General features: G+C 36.2%; 1 protein-coding gene across 13 annotated transcripts in view; it reads right to left on the bottom strand.

Annotated features, from left to right (window-relative positions):
• Window positions 1-19,696, bottom strand: part of tp63 (tumor protein p63) — a 42,578-nt gene extending 22,882 nt beyond the window's left edge. For 7 of the 13 annotated variants that reach the window (XM_084427022.1, XM_084427017.1, XM_084427025.1 and 4 more), the window contains exons 1-3: window positions 19,432-19,696; window positions 11,923-12,060; window positions 11,405-11,534 (exon numbers count right to left, since the gene is read on the bottom strand). In XM_084427022.1, coding sequence (XP_084283148.1) covers window positions 11,405-11,534; window positions 11,923-12,060; window positions 19,432-19,484 — 321 coding nt within the window. In that variant the 5' untranslated portion in view covers window positions 19,485-19,696. Of the gene's footprint in view, window positions 1-1,672; window positions 1,851-10,164; window positions 10,281-11,404; window positions 11,535-11,922; window positions 12,061-19,431 lie in introns of those variants that run through there. The other 6 variants (XM_084427028.1, XM_084427020.1, XM_084427027.1 and 3 more) reach the window with 2 other exon arrangements.
• Between the last annotated feature and the right edge of the window lie 2,149 nt (window positions 19,697-21,845).

The following is a 21,845-nucleotide window of genomic DNA, read 5'->3' as shown; positions in this document are numbered from 1 at the left end:
CTCTCAAAGACCTAAACCCAACTCTAACCTAAAAGTTAAGGAACCTCTCCAAAGAACATAGCTTAAAAATAGCTAATTTCATATATTTCAACCATCATTTAAAACATATTTGTGGTAAATCAAAACATACACAGTTCTATCTCATTTGGCTTAAATTCCTTGCACCTCCATGTCTCCTCTTACAATACAAAACATGCATGTCTACGGACCCATAACCCCTACCATGATTAAAGACAGTGAGAGACGGAGCGTTTAAAAGCATTAATCAAAGCTGTGTGGGCAGTGGATTGGTTACCTAAAGACAGCTTTAAAAACACAAGGGGGTGGGGGGGATTGGGGTGACCGGACTGTGTTTCTACCAACAGGTTTGTCTCTGAGCTAACGGTGTTGTGTTGACAACAGCTTTGTGCAAGAGAATGGCAGCACTGAAATCACAGTTTGAACTACCACCTGTCAGGAAGGAATGGGGGTGCTTTTAGAGAACAAACACAGATCCGGCCACTATCTTAGATAGCTTAGAACACTCAAGTTATAAACTTAAGTTGCGTTATATTGTAACAGTACAAAGATCTCTCTGTTGTGTGAAAGTTCAGTTGACAAATTATGCAACAGAATTTTTAGAAATTAGAAATATTTTTAGAAATATATATATAAAAAAATTAAAAAAATTAAAAAGTCAAAACAGTATCATTTTGGGGAACGATTAAATGTGCTCTCCATATACAAGTGTTACCGAAGACTCAGTGTTGGCATTTACTGCAGTTCAACAAAATACACTCAGAAATTCGCTAACTTTCATCCATGACCATTCGAAAACACATTAGCAACCTGACACGAAATTCAAGCTTAGCTGTGAAACCATGATCCTTTTGTCACCTCACTCAATTATATTGGCTTAAAGTATTAATCTTCTTTTTCTTTCCTGATATAGCAATACAATGACTTCTGGATGTCTAAGTGCAATTGTACCCATTAACCCATTAAAGTAAAAAAAATTATTTGTATACGTGTAAAAAAAAAAAAAAACTTCTGAAACTGTTCGTAAGCAAAAGTAACAATACAAGGGATATTAAGGTTAAGTAAAAGTAGACTCCATTATTACTTTCTGCCCAATCGCAGCCTATTGTTCTATACAAACAAGATTATCATCTCAGACAATCCATTATTTGCCAAATACCTTGACTCAACCCGAGAGCAGTACACCGTAGACAAAACAGCAGCTAGGCAAGCCATTAAAGCAATGCATATTGATTTTTATTTGTAGACACACGTCCGATTTTTCACACCCACAAGCCATTGTAAAATCCATTATCGCAGTTCAACAAATGCAAACATTTTCTAAAGTCTCAATATAAAAAAGTCTGGCGAACATGTGCACAAACAAATCAAAACCAATAATTATTTTTAAAAAGTCAATTAAATTCAAATGCAAAGTGTCAGACCAGAACGACAAATCACAACATTTTCAGAAGTAACAGTATCCCCTCAAACGTTTTTGGTTAACAGCATAAAAAAGGATAAAAGAAAGTACGCAACATATTCCAATGCCTTTGTAAGGCCTACTTTTGATGCCACTATTGGCAATCACTCCACAGGGTTCCCTGAGAACCCAAAATTTAGCACTGGGACCAACTCAGTCTCCAGATGGGCAGTGGTAGCGCAAGGGCCTTACCTCACTGTATGATGTGGGCTGATTGGTCTCCAGGTACAACATATTGGCGCTGAGGTTGAGCAGTGCAGCCGCTGTTTGCTCCACAGGCTCCAGGATTCTTACCCCTTGTTTTCCTCCTTTTATCCCCTAAAAGTGCGATGTGGGCTACAGAGGTGAACGGGACAGGCTTAAAGTCTCTATAGGAATTCAATGGGATTGCCATATATACCAGGGACAAAAAAGGGAGGTCCTGAGAAATTACCTGTCCAATACCTGAGACCAATACCACACCCTACTTTTGGGAAGGTGTTGCTCGTCTTCAAGCTCTTCCTTTAAGATTTAACCCTAAGGAGTATGCACCAGACCTAGACGCCTTCCAATGCAAATTGCTATCGGTTTTCACTATCTATTTTTTTTAAACATAATATTTTATACAAAAAGAAATGAAAAATAAGTGATTTAAAAAAACAAAACAAAAAAAACGAATAAAGTTATATTATTTTACTTACATTTTCCATTAACAATTTTCAAATACAATATAGCAAACACTTTTCATAACATGGAAAAAATTTATCTGTGCAAGTGTGATTATAAATTTTTCAAATAAGCAAATAAAATGACTCCAATACCTAAAAAACACACATTTCAGTCAAAATAAATTCTATAATAAAAATAGTTTTTTTATGGTCAGCCATTTAAGTTACTTTTTTTTTTTTTTTTTTTTTTTTGCAGAAATATCATGGATGGAATTTTGAGATGCAGTAAATGACTTTGCACTGAAACATGGAGCCTCCAGACACATAATTCTGGAATCCTCTTTATAGTTCTACAAAGACCTTAGAGCGCTAAATTCTCTCCAGTAGTAGCATCCATAGCCCCTGTTTGCATAAGAATGAGCCTCTCCCAACCTCCCAAAGAGCCTCTAGCATGGCCCTATGAGAGTCTCATCAGAAACAATAGGACTACAGTTGACAGCTTGTATCTATCAGAGATGACTGGTGTAGATTTGTTTTGAACACACTAATATTGTTTCAGATAGGGTAGAACCAACCCACTCCTTTGTGAATATTTAAATGTCTTCATGTTAGATTCATCAGATGATACAGAAGAAAGAAAAACAATTAAACCCCTTTTCAACTTGAGGTACTTACATAATTTTACCCACTACATAAGTAACTATTACTGTGAACAAGACATGTCTCATCTGTGATATTTTCTTTTTACATATAATTTGTATCATCTGTTATTTCAGCAAATGTTGCTATCTTTGCAAATCTACCAATTTGTAGATGTACTTTTAGACCAACTTGTACCAACGGAATGTGCTAAATTCGAACTGTTTAACAGACTGAATTAAGAGAAAATTGTTCACTTATGTAGTCCAAAGGTTGGTAACCACAACCCCCTGTACATGCCAACTTAGTCACCTCTGAGAAGGGCAAACTGCCTCATTAATGCACTATGAGTCAAGAATATAGCATTAAACTAGCATCAAAATGCACATTTAAACTATTACCCCCATCTAACACCCAGAGCACACTTTAAAATTCTTCAAAACAGTAGCTCACACCCTCCTGGGGTTAGTTGTTATTCAGAGCACTTTGGATGGGGGGCAATTAGGGTTAGCTAAATAAACTTCTAATTATGTTAGAAAAACATTGGTTGCAATCTACAATAGGTGGTTAAGGCCCTCACTGTTGTAGCACTGAAATCACAGTGGGCTGCTGCTGAAAAACTCCACTGAGGTGTTGTGGTCAAGCTGACTGCAACTCTTGCAAAAGTGTGAAATCATTAAATAGACCGTAGCTAAATATTCCATGCTTATAATATACTGCTAATAAGCAATTTATTATGTCTATATTATATTTGCTATTCCTTCTGCGATGTTCTCTGAAGGAAAAAGGAAAACCTTCTAAGTAACGTATCAAAAGTCATGTAAGCAAGCAAGAAAGTTACATGTACATACGCTACCATTCAAAAGTTTGTGCTCAGTAAGATTTATTAATACTTTACACAAGGGTGCATTAAATTGATCAAAAGTGTCAGTAAACGTTTACAATTTGTTACAAAAGTTTTCTATTTCAAATATTGAAAATATGTTGTTGCTTCTATTAAAAAAATCCTAAAAAAATACATCCCAAAAATATATTAAGAAGAAAAATGGTTTTCAACATTGATAAGAAATGTTTCTTGAGTACCAAAAATCTGAAAGGTGTCTGTAGAATCATGTGACCCTGAAGACCTGCTGAAAATGTTCACAGGAATTAATTACATATAAATATATTAAAATAGAAAACAGTATTTTTTTATTTTACATATATTACAATCTTTAAAATGGTAATATTTCACAATATTATGTTTTACTGTATTTTTGATCAAAAAACGCAGCCTTGATGAGCTTTAGAGTCTTTTTAAAAACATAACAAAATTTACTAAAACTTTAAACAGTAGTGTAATTCTCCACAAAATTTGTCTGCTCTTTGATTGTTCCATATGATCTAAGATAGTTTGTGCTGTCTGTATGTTGTATTAACAGATGTTAATATGTAAAAAAAAAAAGCTTGAAAAGCTATTGGTTGAGAAGTTATTTATGTGTCCCGTGGGGGTCAGAGGTGACAGCATTAAGGGACAGCCTCAGGTGACAATAGACACGGTGCACAAAGGGTGGACCCCTAAACCTGACCCACCTAACAATCACAAATTATACCACAGACTGCAGTAAGAAGAAGTAAGCCCCTAAAAAAGGTTTTGCTTTAGGGAGGCATGGCCGTTCATGACTAAAACAAAATACGTAGATTATATTTGTTGAGACGGATCATTCCCAAAAGGTTAACTTTTCCGGTTTTGCACACACCTTGCATTCTTTTCGAGGCTTTAATTTTACATTTAGATAATGGTGTGGGCCTTCTTTTTATTTTATGTATTTATTTATTTATTTATTTATCCACTCTTAAACAGCAAACATAAGATCATGTGCTACCCCTTGTCAAATGACTAAAGACTCTACTTGGCAGGTCAACTCCGATTCATGAAGTGAATATATATATATAGTCTTACACTCATTCAAAACAATTAGGCTAAATTAGGCAACCACTGTGAGGCAATAAACAGGCTCTGCAAAAAGGTGATGAACCTGACTGAAGCTTCCCGGTGGCTCAGACAAAAGATGCTGCACTTAGATCTATGTGGACACTTAAAGGACTGTTTGGGCTTACAACTCTAGGATTAGTGAGGTGTCATGTGTCAGGTGGCTTGTGTTTTGAGAGACACCTGCTCAAGAAACTCTGAATCGCCTTTTAACAGAGGAGTGAGAAATAAAGTATTTTATTATATTTTTGTTGCATACCTTGTATATCTTGTATTTATTCTCTATTTTATTTGATTACTTATGACTATTGTTTTTATGGCAAATTATTATTATTATTTATTATTTAATTATTTTGTTTTTAATTATTAAAAAAAAAGAAGTAAACTCGAAGAAGTTGGCAAAACTCAATACATTTAAGGCAATCAGTTGCCTCAAAATATTTAAGTTAAGAAATTCAAAGTTTAAGTAAGCAGAACTTACAGATTTTTCTTAACGTGTTAACGTGAAATGTTTGAGTACATTAATCCATACATTTAACTTAGAATTTTCATGTAACCTCAATGCGAACATTTTTGTTATTATAAACTTAGCTGGTTATAACAAACTAGTTCAATAAATGCTAACATGCTAACAATAACATAGTTTAACACTTGTAGTACGAATGCAGCAATACACATACTTGCTCTCAAACCAAGCCGCATGCACCACTTGTCATCATGACGGTTACTAAAATCAACATTAACAAAAATGATTCTAAATTAGCATAACAAAACATTAATCACTACTAAATCTCCCACTTAACATTAATCTTGCACAAAAAAACAAAGATTATATTACACTTAATTTCAGCATTTACTCTCCCTTTCAAGTGCCATGGGCAAAGCATGCTGGGAAATAGAAATCCCAGCCCAGTTTCAGTTGAACTTAAGTTCGTCTAAATTAAAAGAAATAATATCATAAAACTCAAAACAATGAAACAGTTCAGTTTACTTAAAATATATCAGTTCTGTGAACTTGAAAGAAAAAGAAAGTGCTCAATACTCACAAATTTAATTTGACTGAACTAATTAGTCTAATTTAAGTTTGTCCTACTCAAACCAATGAGTTATTTTGAGCGTTAAGCCCAATTTATACTTCTGCGTCGAACTCACGCCGTAGCTACGTCGTAGGCTGTGTGTAGCGCGCGTACCCTGACGTGCACCTCTCCAAAAATGTAACAACGCGGCAACTCTACGCGGACGCAAGCGCTGTGATTGGTCTGCTATGACCGCTCCCTCGGGTTTCACATGCTCCCGCAAGTGTAATTGCGCGTCAACGCGGACAACGACGCAGAAGTATAAATGAAAACCAACGCGTTGCCTACAGCGTAGAGGCTCCGGCGTAGGTCCGATGCAGAAGTATAAATCAGCCTTTAGGGTTTACAGTGTTTTTTTGTTTTTTTTAATCTATGCTTTTAAAACTCATCTATGGGTCAGTCTGCTTTAACTGAGTTCACTAGCTCATGGGTACAGTGCTACACTTCAGGATAATAAGCTGTTTGTGATGTCAAAGACTAAACACCTGTGGACATCACAGAGCAAATGTCAACACCTGCACTCTGAACTTAAGAATAGTTTTACAGCATAATTTGCACTAGTCCTCGCTATCCTGTTTTGATCCTCGCATAGTCTTCGAGGAATGGTTATATTCTGTTATTAGTTAAAAGTTATTAGTTTCAAATCAGCATGATGTCTGACTTAAAAAAAAAAAAAAAAACGGTATCCTTTCAGCCGTTGACAAGAAAAAACACAATATACAAGTAAAAACGGTTAAAAAAACAAATTGCAGAGCCTTTCAACTAAACCAGGTTAAGGGTCACTGCTGTGATTTTCTGTATGAGACAGAGAAGGAAGTCTTAAAGATATTTTAGTTATTCAGAAATATGTGCTATAATTTCTTCATTTAGTTTTGCATTTATACTGAGTTATCTATTTGTGAAGATGATATTTAGAATTGTAACAACACTGATCTTACAAATACTAAACACTTCTTAATGCCTTGATCTATATGTATAAAGGAAGAGAGTGGAAAAAAGGAAAGAGACAGAGGGGAAAAATGCAAATGTTTACAAGGCAGTACTTTTTAATTTCGCTTGAGGCAAACTGGTGGGGTGACGAGTCAGCAGTGATTTAGCAGTCGTGATTTAAACTGTGGAGTTAAATCTCACATTTAAAAAGAGTGAACCATTATATATATATATATAGCCTATATATATATATAGTAGAAGAACAACTGTACGGACTTTGATCATCTGAACCGGACATTCATCTGCACTATGAAAACCACCACAATAAATAAAATGTAATAAAGAAAATTAACAAAATGGGGAACAATGAAAGCCACTTATTTTATAATCAGTAAAAATCTGATTTTATAATAATTTTAGAAATCACAATTTTAAATAATTTACAAGAAACAAGACAAACAGTAGCTACAGAATGCATGGATTGCGGTAAGGAAGCACGCCTTCATTATGTGTTCCTGCCTAATGCTGAGTCAGGCTCTACTTGAAAAGAAAACTACAAATGACTAATCAAGGGCTAGGACACAACACAGCCTAAACAAACCATTGCCTCACCACCTTCAATGTATTCCAGCCAAGGGATAGATTATGTTGAATTTTTGCAGCTCAGCAACACCCAGACAAAAAAAAAATTTTACTCAATGGACAGCCATTCTCTCCCGCCAATGATTCTATTTGAAGCAGTTTGCAAAATATAGAACCTGTTAATTTGTAACTTTGCTTAGATTGATATTGGTTAGATTGGCTATGACATTTGATGGGATAAAAAAAGCACAGTGGTTTGTAACTGTTGTGGAAAATCGTTACTGCCGTGATGCTTAAATCTACCTCTGACTGGAGTCTTTATAAGCAAGTTATGTGTGTCATCCACACAAACAGAAACAACTTTACACAGATGATTTAATTTTCTGTCCTTAGTACCCCAGTGAAAAATAAATATACCAAAATGTATTCAAAATACATTTATTTTTAATGCTAAGTATACTATAAATACATTTACATATTTATGTACTTGTATATTTGATTGTATACTTTAGGTACACTTTAAATATCTTGCATTTAAAGATACATTTATTATACATACTATCCTTACAGTAGTGATATTAAAACTTAATATTAAGAAATGTGCATTGTGCAATAAAGAAGTACTCCAAATAAAGTTGAATTATAATATTTATATCAGTAAGTCTCAAGCGATATATCAATGAATATGTTAGTGGATTTGTACTATACTCAGTATGAAATAAGCATATTTTAAATATATTTACATTACATTTCTTAATACATTTTAAATACATTTTATAGTTTTTTTTCACTAGGGTAACTAAAAAGTAACTTACTATGATAAGTTGTTATTTACACACCCCAAGGAGATTAATTGTTCACTAAATTATTTAAGTTGAACAAAACAAACAGCTTTGCACACAAGTTCAAAGACTGATTTTTATTTTCAGCAAGGATCCACTAAACGGATCAAAGGTGACAGTAAAGATAATTATAATGATACAAAATATTTCTACTTCATAAAAATGCTGTTTTTTCTAACTGACTTTTTATTCATTTTAAAATATATTAAAATAGAAAATATTCATTTTAAATAGTAATAGGCTAATATTTCACAATATTACTGATTTTACACTAAAAGTCAAATGTTAATAAGATTGTTAATCTTATCAATTTAACATTATTATATTACCAAAAACTAAGATTACTGTATCAAACTTTTGAACGGTAGTTTACATGAACATGCACTCAAGTGTGGTTGCACATCATCTCTTTTAATTTATTAAAATATAATTTAATTCTAATAACAATATGTGGAAAAATATAACTTCTAATGGAAAAGTGGAAGAAAAAACAATTATTACTGATCTAATACTGATTACTAAGGGTAGTAACAAATCTAAAACATGAACTGTTTGTAAAAAATAACTCTTAAAAGGTCCACACAGTAATTTATGTTTCTGTTGCACTGGTCTATATGACAGTTGTCATTGACAGAAGCAAAAAGTTTTGTTTGCTATTGTCATTGAAAAAAGGTGAATTTTAAATAATGGCACATTTAATATTAAACATGTTGTCTCCCTTTTCTTTGGCTATTTCATCAGCTACAAAAATACTAGCTCATGAGTTCACCACGTTTAGCTGAGTAACTGCTCCATCTCGCCATGATATCAGCTGAGCTGTTGGATGTCAGGACACAACCTTTCCTCTGTCACATTCCTCCATTCTACCTGACTCGACACCTCTCTCTCTCTCTCTCTCTCTCTCGCGCTCCTTCTCCTCCCTATCCCCGATCTCACACAGACAGAGTAGGACGCAAGCCTCAGTTACTCACAGCGGCAGGTGCTGCACTAAATTATTGCCCTGCAGCTACAGAAAAAGCACACCTCCAAAAGAAAGAGCAATTTCAGATTAAAAAAGGGCTTTAAACCCCATGCACAATACTATTACCGAGGACCCTCAGGGCGCTAAACAGTGCATATCATTTGATAATTAATGAAGGGCGGCAAACCTTTTCCTTAATTCTTGTTCTTTTAGTGAAAGAGTTCACAGATCAGTCATAAGCTGGTTATTAAAGGGGATAGTTCATCCAAAAAATAAATTTTGTCTCAGTAATTTTTGTCCAATGTTGGGGGTTTGGACACCATCGTTGTTCAAGATATCCACAGAAGAAAGAAAGTCATACAGGTCTGGAACAACATGAGGGTGAGTAAATGATGACAATTTTCATTTTTGGGTGAACTATCCTTATAATACCCACTGCTGTCTTTCATTAAAAGTTCTTTGAGAGTTTAATTGGCGATTGGCAGGTTTCCATAGTTTCCACCTTTTCGATCAACATGAACGCTAGCTGGCAAGGGACTGGGTGTTAGCGTGCCATGCTGCGCACCACACCCGATCTTTACTGCGAGGAAAATGGGGGCGGGTGGTGTTGTATGGGGGGTATTAATCACCAGATCAAGAGAAAAGATAATCCCTCAGGGCCAGAGAGGCAACGCGTTGCTCAGTCTCTCCCTTTTTTCCCATCTTTACTACCGGACAACTACATTCCTCTGCTGGGAGGGGAACCACAACCACCTAATTCTCCTGTGCACCCAGAGAAACTCTACAAGGCCGCAGCGTCAGGTCATACACTTAATGTCAAACTTTCCACTGCTCTTCTGTTTTGTATAAACACTATGTTAGAGCCATACGTGTTGATAAAATCTGCCCGAGGGATACATCAATTTGGCTTGACTTACATCGACTTTAAGCAAATTAACAGTTGTTAAACAGTGTTAAAGTTCACTAACTAATTTATACAAGATTTACATTTTATAAAAGAAAAGGATTAAATAACTAAAAACAAAGATAACTTACACCAAAGAAGAAATTGTCTGATGTGTAGTGATGTTGTAAATCTCCATCTTCATAATTCATTGATCCAATTCAGTCCCTTAAATGTTTATGATCATTCAAAAATCGTTTAATTTACATGACACAATGCAACAACTGAAGCACTTCAGATCGGATCTGCCATTGTAGCAAAGCAAGGCTATCGTCATCAGGACTTTTATATTTAGCACTGTTCATCCGGACCTGGACATCTCTTTTGAATTTATTGCCACTAAAACTATCCAGAATGACCAGGGAAAACCCATAACACCCCCAATAAACAGTAACACCCCCACATGCAAGTTTAAGTTAACTGTTTCTGCTGGGGCTTACCACTAAATTCCCCACTACTGAAATTATTCACTTGAGTGATCACACTAAACAAAACCAAGTTTCATATGTGATCAAATAATTACGTTTCTCTGCTTAAAAAAATTCATATGTGTATTCAAAAAAATTGTTGGCTGAAGTTCAGTATTTAAAAGCTAATTACATTTAAAAACATACGCACAGACACAAACAAAAAAAGGAGCTAAAACTATTTGGCACAAAATACAGAAATTCTTCTGACGAAATTAAAAGAGCTAATTATCTACTGCTTCCATCAAAAACAGCCTGTCTGAGACCATTCAGTGGGAGGTTTTAAAAAATCCCCATGTACATTTGTTTTTAACTTTGCAGGGGATTTTGGAAGAATTCAACAATTAAATTCTTCAGTACTACAAGCAGTAGAAAATTAAGCTAAGTATTGAAAAGATTATTAAATATTTTGTATAAATGGCTTTTGTTTATTTTAAAATATCTAAACTGTATGTAGTTTTATGCTATGTGAAATTACAGCAAATTCAACAAAATACTGCAATAGAGGCATCACTATTATATTACCGGTAATAGATGGTATATATTTGGGTGATATTTTGAGTCAATAACCAGTTATCAACTACCTGCCTTAGCTCCTCCTTTTAAAAATTGAAACTGAATTAAAATTAATATTCCCACATTTAAAGCTTAGATATGCATTCGAGAAGATCAGCACTTGCATTATACATCATCCAACATCTTGAAATGTGTCAAGAACAGGGTCCAACAGTAACTGCTCAGATCTTAATGACACAGCAATATCCTTCAGATAAGTGAAATTGTTGTTTGATTCAAATTGGTGTAGTTTCTAAACGTGGAAATTTAAGTGTGAACAACTGTGTGTTTAGTGAAATGAAGTACTCACTGTAAGGGGCTCCTCAGGCCCACGCATCGTGATGCAGTCCATGCTGATCTGTATGGTATTGGATGCTGATCCGACTGCAGAGCCCTCAGAGAAGTTCAGCTCGATAGGCTGCATTGAATGTAGTGCAGACCTGGAACAGAGACCAGCAAATGGACTGATTACTCGTGAAATGAGTAAATAATGTTGAATTTATTTATTCATTTCTTTATAAGCATTACATATTTTACATAAATATATGCAGATTGCTTGTTACATCTGAAATTGGTTGTTTGTCATATGTTTTAATGCATTATATTTTCTAAAAGTGTAACAATGAATAGATAAGTATTATAATTGTGGTTACAATTATTCACAAGACCATTCAATGCATTATAAGGGCATAATACATGACCCCAGAGATTAATTAAAAGTGACTATAAAACACTTTTATAATGCAATATATAAAGACTTTAAGTAAAGTGTGTAACTGTATTATGTATTAAAGTACAAGTGAATTTATAAGGTACTTCATAACTCACTGGTCCAGCATCTCCAGTAGCTGGTTGAGGACGTCTTGTCCGAGGATATCTGTACCCTGAGAGCCCTGGCCCTGTGACATGGAGGCCAGGAAAGAACCTTCAGCCCATGAGAGACAAGCTGCTGCGGGTTCTCTCAATCTGAGAGATGGAAACAGAAGTTAACTCAAAATGTGTGTTCTCATACAAATTGTAGATACACTTACATTGTATTATACTTATTAAACTAAAACTTTCTGAAGAAAGAGAAAGAGTGTTGTTTTTGCCCATGCTAAAGTCACTTCCAGGGGTTTGTTGTGGGTGTTTGCAAGGGTGTTGATATTGGTGTTGCCAGGCGTTTGCTAGGTTTTTTGTTTGGTTACTTACAAGAGCCTACTCTATATTTATGTCATATTTTCATATGTACACCAGACAAAAAAAAAGAAAATAATTATTTACGAACATCAGTTATGAACATCCTTTATCCTAAGTATGAGCAGCAGTAATAGTTATGTTTACCTTTGCAATCACCGCTAACTAAAGTGACAAATGACTTGAACTCAAATTTCATTTAGTAAACTGATACAGTATGCATTATTGCCAGGGCCGGATTGACCAATACTGCTACTTTTCAGGAAATGAAAAAACAAAACAAAACAAAAACATTGTTTTTATTAAAACTGTGTTGTCAAAGTTGATATTGTAGCTTTATATATGATCATACAACCTGATCTCATGGGAAAACGTACAAATTCTACGAGGTGGCTAATTCGTACGAATTCATACGACCTCACTCGTACGAATTAGTTTTTGCAAAATCGTACATATTTTACGAATTGCCCAATTCGTATGAATTCATACGAATGACCTACCCCTGACCCCGCCCCTAAACCTACCCATCACGTGGGTTTAGACAAATCGTACAAATTCGTACGAGTGAGGTCGTACGAATTCGTACGAATTAGCCATCTTTTTATCACTCGTACGAATTCGTACGAATTGGTCGAGAGATAGTGTTGGATCATACGGCCTACTTGTATGTGTAATTATATTAACATCAAGGTATATATTATATACTGTATCAACAAAATCAAGCTCAAATCAAGTTTTTGATCAGCGAATGTCCTGTTTTTTCCCCAGTCATTACAATGGCCACATCTGAGGCCATCTTACAGGTTATGAAATTTATTGCAGCTGTAGCTATGTGTGTACTTAGTTTTTTTTTTTTTTTTTTCTGTCATTTGTCCAAAATCTCACTTCTGCAATAGATGGTCAACCAAAATGTGTGCGGTACTTCATTCAAGATTGAGGCGGGGGGGGGGGGGGGGGGGGGGGGGATTCATGAGGTTTTTACCGACAGTTTGAGGAGCCAATGGAGTTACGACGTTTAGTCACAAGCTGTTTTTTATACTTTTCATTGGTTAAATATTTGCAAAACCCACAGACATATATAAAAGATATAAAATTACAAAATATGGAGATACAAGACCTGACAGTGATGATATGTTATTAGTTTATAAAGTAATTGTCTTACAGAGTTTGGCATTACACTGAAATAATAATAATAACATATAAATTATTTCTCCTTTATTGTAATTGCCTCCCTGGACCTGCGAGCATAGGCACATGAATGCTTATGCATAAATCCGGCCCCGGTTAATGCCTTAATGGTGGTAAGAAGTCACTGCACTTCTTCAGGATGTAAAAACACAACTCATTCTTAATCACCTCTCCCCCACAAAGGCCATGCTCTGTGCCTGTCTAAAGCAACACCAATAACCAGTGTTAACATGACATTCAGGAGCAGTAGAGAGAATAAGACTGTCAGTGAAAACACGACTACCCTCTCTATTTGAAATATGACACCAAGCCAGAGCCGGCGTCTCATTGTTCCTTCTGAGAAGCAGCACACGCTGAGGACCAAGCAGAGCGGAATTCCCCTTCGCTGTCTATATGATAGCAACACCACCGCTATGCAGTATTCGGAATGTGTGTGGCTGAACTGGGCTTGGCTGTGGATGGGGGTTGAAGGTAGTAAATGTATGTATGTGTGTGTGAGTGTATGTATGTGTGTGTGTGTGTGTGTGTGTGTGTCTGGGAGTTGGGGTGTCAACCCATAATCTAACGTTGGCACTCGGGTGTGGGGCCGGAATTCCCCTACATTCTGTGCATGGGGAGATATTAATAAACTAAGCTATGTAGGCATGCCTAATAAATGCTGAATGCTTTTAGGTCGAAGGATGTCAAATTACTGTATCCTAGGCAGAGATACAAAGCAACACTATTCTTTGATATCACTGTAAAGTGACACTTCGATATCAGCCTTTGAAGAGAAACTTCATTTTACAGTAGGCCTATTTGTTCTGCCTAGCATCACAAAGCTTTTTCACATAATACATTTGTATGAATTTGATATGACGAACTAGTAAAAAACTTAAATATGGTGTTTAAAAATGTGTGTTTCTTAAAGGGGATAATTGCAAAATCCTGTGTGCATTGTTTTATTTCTGTGGAACACAAAAGAGTATATATATATATATATATCTCTTTTAATCTTATTTATTTATTAATTGAGGGTGGGGGTGGGGGTGGGGGAAAACTATATCCATTTCCTAAAAGAGGGAAAATGGGAGGGGCAAAAGAAGCATTTGGAATTCTGCTTCAATACCATGAAAAAATTCCTCTTTTCCCTTTTCTTTCCATGGGCTCCCCAAACATAGCTCTTCAGAAGAAACGCAGGGTATATACTTTTTTTTGTGTGTGTGTCTTTGTTCAGCTGAAGAGGTGTGGCACAAAGTGAATGCTAGAGTTGAATTACTGGGACAACGGTGTGCTGCCAGGCCTGTCACTGGGGATAAAAGCTTTTTCATTGCTAATGTTTGCTTTAAGCCTCATAGATATTGTCATTTGGCACACTGGAAGACACACAAATGCCAAGCCCAATGCGTCAATTGTCACAGTGCGTCCATAGGTCCATACCTCAGCATTCCTACCTCCCATTGTAAGATAAAAATCTAAACCCCTCTACATTTTACACTGTCAACCTGAACAGTCTGGGGGGCTTTTAAGGGAGTAAGTAAATACAAATGAAAGCTGGGCCCTAACTTACTGACAGCTATTCATATTGTTAATGAATCCGTCACCCATTACAAGTACAATCAAAGAGAAGGTAATTCAGAATATTTATTATATGTCATTTTTATAAAATGGATCTTGCATGCACAGCAGAACTGGGTATGATATTGAGATTATTATTTATTTATTTTTTACAAAATTTTAAAAGCAACATAAGTCAATGTAGCCAACTAGAAAATACATGCATCTGGATATCAAAATAAAAAGATGCAGACACAAAACTATTTTTATAAAATTAATAATGCTATCATTCTCTATTGCAGAATTCGATTGTGTAATCATAAAAAAGCAGCATCACTGTAGGTAATATTTTTTAGTATTAGTTGATTTACTTTAGTTTTTTGTTTTTCTGTTGAAACCAAAACTAACCCCCAGTAAGGATGCACTGATTCTGACAGATCCCATATGCAAATAAACAGACAAATTTAAAATTCAACACTATATTGTCAAAATACTGTAAATGAAAAATTTATATAATAATAATAAGCATCACAACTAATGAATAGAATAAAAAAATGTCTTAATTTTTTAGATCTGGTAAAAATTGCATTTAACAGTGTTATTAAAATATTAGCATTTTTAAAAGATTGAATTTAAAAGTATAGTTCACCCAAAAATGAAAAATCTGTCATCATTTACCCAACCTCAAGTTGTACCAAACCTGTATGAATTTCTTCTACTGAACACAAAAGAAGATATTTTGAAGAATATGGGTAACCAAACAGTTGATGGGCTCCATTGACTTCTATAGTGTTGAGGGTGAGTAAATTATGACAATATTTTCATTTTTGGGTGAACTAACCCTTTAATTGGGATTAAGGAAGTTTTAAATATATGAGGCAACAATTAAGCTTCAATTAATTGTCCATGTTCTTCAATTATCTCTAAAAAGGCTCATAAACAACGCAATAAGAAGTGACAAGCTATAAAGAAGCGGAAGCAACTTAAGCAAAGTGTTTATATCATAGGGGTATGTCATCTATATCATATATCATGGAAGACTATGTTTCATTTATAGTGCTCTGAGAGTGCTAAATGGCTCTACAATTGTCAGTACGCTTAGATTTAGCTTTTGCTATCACACTCAACAAAACCACAAAACAAGATACTACTTCTCTTATGTCAGAGAATGTAGTGGTTAATAACCTTACACAAGGTTCCAGCATCTGTCTGTATAGGGATTACATGTCTCTCTCTCTCTCTCTCACTCTCTCATTGATATGTTATTGCATTTAATATTGTCAACATTACAGGTTGGTGAGAGCATGAGGACTATATAGGTCTCCAGCAGGTGCTGAGAGGCTGCTGTCTCAGGTCACACATTGCGACAGGACATGTTTCAGATCCCTGGCTGAGAGCTGGGTGACAGCCCTGGTGTCATGACATCATCATCATCATCATCATCATCATCATCATCACCTGTGCCAGGGGAATTATCCAATTAAAGTTCAGAGAGGATGCACTCTAGGCAAAAGGTCCAAAAACAATGGATGAACGGATGCTAGATAGTAGCTAGAAATACAATATGGTTGACAGGGATTTTCAGCCAAGAATGACATCATGGTCCCACAAAAGGTGCAGCACCCATGCGCGAAAATATCCAGCTTTGATTTACACCCACAGAAATGACAGGTGAAGTTTATGGGCAGATTTCTGATCCATCATCAGCTAACATGGGAATGGCCGTTTCATCAATTAAACATCTAGACACAAAAAAAATAGCACTCACAAAGCCTGATAAAACAAATAGTGCAACCTGAAAATGAGTAATTCAGGAATCACGCAGTGAAGGAACACTATGTACTTTTCTGTCATTCTCCGACAAATAACCAAAGCCTAAACATGTTAAGAATTCTGCTTTACCACGGTGGCTGCCACATCTGTCATTATGTCAGCCATCGCATCCCAAATTTAGCCAAGGAACCATGCTTCTTATCCTCATTACAGGTAATAAAAACCATAAAGGAGATTTTAGTGAGATGATTGAGATGAAATTATTTCAGGGCTTAGCTCACCTTTAAAAAAAGCATAAACTTCTTGGAGACAATAGTGAACTGTAGTTTTTCATTGTGGCTATGTGGAGGGTTGGTTTCATCTCTAGTGGTATAGCTTCTTTGGAAGCTGTGGGTGGGTGTCTGGTTACTGGGGGAGTTATGCATTCTGCCCGAGGGAGAGGCTGCACTGCGTCCACTTAAACACAGACCAGGCCCCTCGCAGACAGGACGGGGTCAAAAGTCACAGCTTAACAGGGCTGCCCATTGTCTCCTGACAGGTTGGGCACATCCAGCGATGAAAATGCAATCAAAACAAACAGAGTCCTGAAATCTGGGGAGACAAGTGAGAGGGGCTTCTCCATATCTTCATTAATCAGAGGCCAGGTAACGTTCAAAGGGATCTGCCGACCCTTCCCTCATCCCTCAAACCCGGGACTGCAGGATGGACATGGTGGCTCAGACAAAAGAATAGTGGCCCCATGATTTTTCCTCCATTTAGACGCGTGCTTTTATTGTCAATGCCCAAATTCGAGGAATGAACTGTCAGTTAGACAATCTTATATTGACTTGATTCACTCTGCACTTGTAATTTATTTGTTTTCAAAAGTATGTTTAAAAATGAATGTCAGCTTGCCAATACGGAAAAAATCATTCAATATCCCGTGTTCAAGCATAACAGAGTAAACAGGTGTGTGACAATTTAATGTTCTAACCTGTTTGGCAACTAAATATAATTTAAAAGGAATTTAATGTAGGTCAATCATGAAATCTACTCAACATTTCCCCCTATTTGATCATTTAATTACTCCAAGAGTCAAAGTTTGTTTTTTATTTAAAATATCTGAGTCGAATTTTGTAGGATTCAGTTAGAAGTGATTTGGACTTGCATGGAAATGCATGTTCATTTTATTTTGAGAACCTCTGTTGATGTTATTTTTAATCGGTACACATCTGTTTCTCTTCTCTTGTAGATTAGACCTACTGATAGGAGATGGATTAGTCTCAAAAACAACCGTCTCTGCAAGACCTAACAATATAGTGGTAAGTTAGACCGCATGTTGTCACACAGGGAAGTTGTCACAAGGGATTTATGACAGTAACTATGTCCAATAACGTGTGATTTCTCTAACCGTAGTTTTGTAAGTTGGTTTAAAATATGATGTCATAGTTTTTTCCTTAGCTGTTAGGTAAATAAATGAACACAATCAAATCACACTGGCATTCAGGCAAGTGTCAAAACTATTATTAAAACAGATTTTAACCAAGATGTTGAACTTATGTGTTTTCAGCTCAGGACAAGTTGACCCATGTGTTTTACAGATTTACACAATTTATTAAATTTGTTTTAATTCTTTCTTTTCTATCAATGTATTTTATATTTGCAATTTTCATGTTTAATCAGTTGTGGCAACCTTCCTCATATAATGTCAACATGCCTCAACGTAATAGCCAAGATTTTAAGTTATGTGCCTTTACAGAAAGTGACAACTAGCTCTACTAGTCTCTTCTAAAACATAACTTAGCATGACTGTACCAATTACATGGCTTTCACTGAAATGTACGTGTTAGAGTAACAACCTTTTTACATTTAAACAATATATTTTTGTTAATTTTACAGGCCTGAAAAATTGCATACTCTCACATGAACAGACTGAAAAGCATTTATTCTTCCACATTACCCTGTGATTGTCAACATACCAAATTACTAGATAAATATAAAATAATTGGTGTTCATTGTACATAACCTATTTAACCATAACAACTGATTTAATATAGAGATTTATATCCAAAGCAGCTAAGAAAAGCTGGCATTTGAAAATGTACATAGTATATGAAAGTATATGAAAAATTGCCTTTTTAAAGAGGTGCCAATACTCCATTGAAATGGAATACTACATTAGAACGGCATTAACGGATACAAGCATGAGAATTGAATCCCTAGCTATTAATACAGCTGTATTTAGAGTTGAACTCTGTTCAGACCCACAAAAACAAATGTCCAGTAGCGAGTGCATGAAGAGCTAACAAGCAAGCAGGCTGAGTATCTAGACAGTTCACCCTAAACTGCACAAAATGCTGACTTTCGCCATAAGAACACCACACCTATAAATACCATAGCCAGGCAGCAGCTGGAGAACCAGACATAACTGTTAGCACCTCCAGCATGTCTCAGTCCAGACAGCAACTCTTTAATAAGGAGAATAAAAAAAACAAAAAAATGGTTCTGGACCATAGAAACAGCCACATGTTGTTTTGCAATGTGCTCATATCTATTTACAAATGAAGCAACTAAATAAAACCATGTGTGCATGCCCAAGTAAGTGGTCAAGATAAACCTGGTGACCTTAAAATGGCTTTTCAGAATTGGGCAACAAGTTAGCACAAACTGTTGCTTCTGTCTTACCGTTGAAATGCTCGCTCTGGGCAGAATTGCACTGCTGCATAAGGAGAGGTCATACTGCCAGACTGGGGTCTTTACTGAGGTCGTCAAGGTTATCGGCAAGTGGCCCAAGCACATGTATTACAGCAGATCTGGAGTTATAAATAAATGAAAAACATGAAAAACAAACAAAAAAGAAATTGTGAGGCAGATTAAAGTGCTAGAAGGTCAAGTGCACAGGAGTGAATCAAGTGTGGAGGATGTTTTAATTTTGGTTTAATCTTTCTACAGCCCACAAGCAAAGGGGCGGCGTCAATGCCAACATGCTGACCAATCCCTGACAACAACTGGACATGGTATCATACCCACTCAGTTGCTAGGATATAGATATTAAGCAACAACCCCCACCCATTCCATTCCTAGTCCATGTCCCCAGCGATGTCTGTCTAAGCACTAACCTGAAAAGCACATTCCGCTGTCCATTCGCTGGCTGCCGTTTCTATCCAGAATCCCAGGAGCTTTCAGCCATGCGTGGTGATTGCATCACTCTAGCCGCTAACTTCTATTTTAACCTGACCAGGTGAAATAGATGTCACATCAAATAGCCCTCGGTGACCACGGTGGCTTCCTGACCTGTCAATAGGGCTGAAACTCTGTGTTAGAAGTTTATCACCCTGCATCCCTTCATCCACTAACACGCAGAGCAAGCACCTGTGACATGACAGGCTAATTTTAATTGGCAGATTCCTGCTCTCATTGAACAAGATGAATAAAACCAACATTATAAACTCAAAATGATGCTCTCCTGTTGATGTAAGCTTGTTGGTTGCTACCAATTCTACAATGCAAATTAAATTAGAACTGCTACTGTATGTCCTTCAATGTTCTCTAAACACAACACATAGCTGTATTGTTAGAATCATGCCATCCATAGGTGCGCACAGAAATGATAGAAAAATCTCACTTGATTCACACCTGCCGATGGCATAGACCAGAGGCTGTAAACTTAGAGGTGTTTTGCGGTTTTTACGGGTTGAATTGCAGATGAATCAGAGGTCTAAAATAAAGGGGAGGTCACAGAGGGGAGAAGGATAATAAATAGATGCTGGGTATCCAGGGAACACGATCCGGTGTGCCGGACTTTTGTACCTTTAAAGAGAGCCTCAGTCAAGTGTCTTCCTTCTTCTGTCCTATTCCACCACCCATAATGTACTATAAAGGGAAACCTTATAACGTGCACAGTGTGTACTAAACTATTGTATTCAGGGCATAGGCCGTGTGTTTGTACATTCATTCTTTTTCGCAGCCCAGTTTAGACAGGACTCAATTGTAACCATTATTGACTGGATTCTGAAAACTGGATGTCCCATTCCAGAATGGAAACAGACCCGATTGCAGATTTGCAGTATTATCCAATAGCCTATGTGAAATTATGTTAGCAGAAAAGCAAAGGTGTTTTTGTAGAAGAGCAAAAAAAGACTGAAAAAATGTAACTTCATGTTTCCTTAAATGTCAACATGAAATCAACATGGACAATTCTTGTTTTATTAAATATGTTGCAGGAATTTAAAAGGATTCATCCATGCATATCATTATGTATTTTTTTTTTTTGTTGGCATGAAACAGAATTTTACGTAAGTCTTTTCTTCCCTATTGTGACATATCCGAGTGAAACGGCTTCTCAAACAAGAAAAAAAAAATTAGGGTGGGACTCGATTTTGTCCATCGGGAATTGATTGGATTGTTGGATCGTTGTTGTTTGCTATTGCTGTGATCTCAAGAGAGTGACAGGTTGTCTGATCGTTGAATACAAACTTCTATTTCATGCCTACTTTAACCAAAGCCACTTTAAGGCAAGCCTTCAATATTACGCAGAGATGGAGACCAGAGGCCTTTTGTTTTGTAGGAGTAGAGAAGTCACAAACAATTGTTCCTTAATAACCAATCACATTACAGCCTTAATGTCTTGAATTTCTGTCAGAGTTTTACGACTATCAAATTCGATGACATTAAGGCTTTAATGTGACATGATCCAAATGAACCGTTACGCTTTCTCCAGTGGTAAAGTCAAGGACCTAATAAGAACATCTCTGCTTTAACTAACTGACCAGCAACCTCTCAATCTCATGTCCTTTGATATATCTTTGCCTACACATGCCAAGCAGCAAGTTATTTTAGACCAACCCCACAACACACACCCAACACACAGTTAAGCACACACGGCACACACCCAGGCAGATAGCTTTACAAACATCTGCAAATTGTGTGTCCTCATTTTGCCATTCCTGAGCAGAATCCAACTTTAACTAAATGTTTCGCCCAGCTGTACTTGGCTTTAGTTTATAGATGGAGGCAGATTCCCACATACCCACTACCAAAGTGAAAATACTTTTAACTTAACTGTCACTCGATACAATCCCAGACTTTCACTGTGTACT

The sequence above is a fragment of the Rutilus rutilus genome (genome assembly GCF_951802725.1).
Source record: "Rutilus rutilus genome assembly, chromosome: 12".
In the NCBI taxonomy this organism is placed as follows: domain Eukaryota; kingdom Metazoa; phylum Chordata; class Actinopteri; order Cypriniformes; family Leuciscidae; genus Rutilus; species Rutilus rutilus.
The sequence above is the reverse complement of the archived record's forward strand: the minus strand, read 5'-3'. Positions and strand labels throughout refer to the sequence as shown.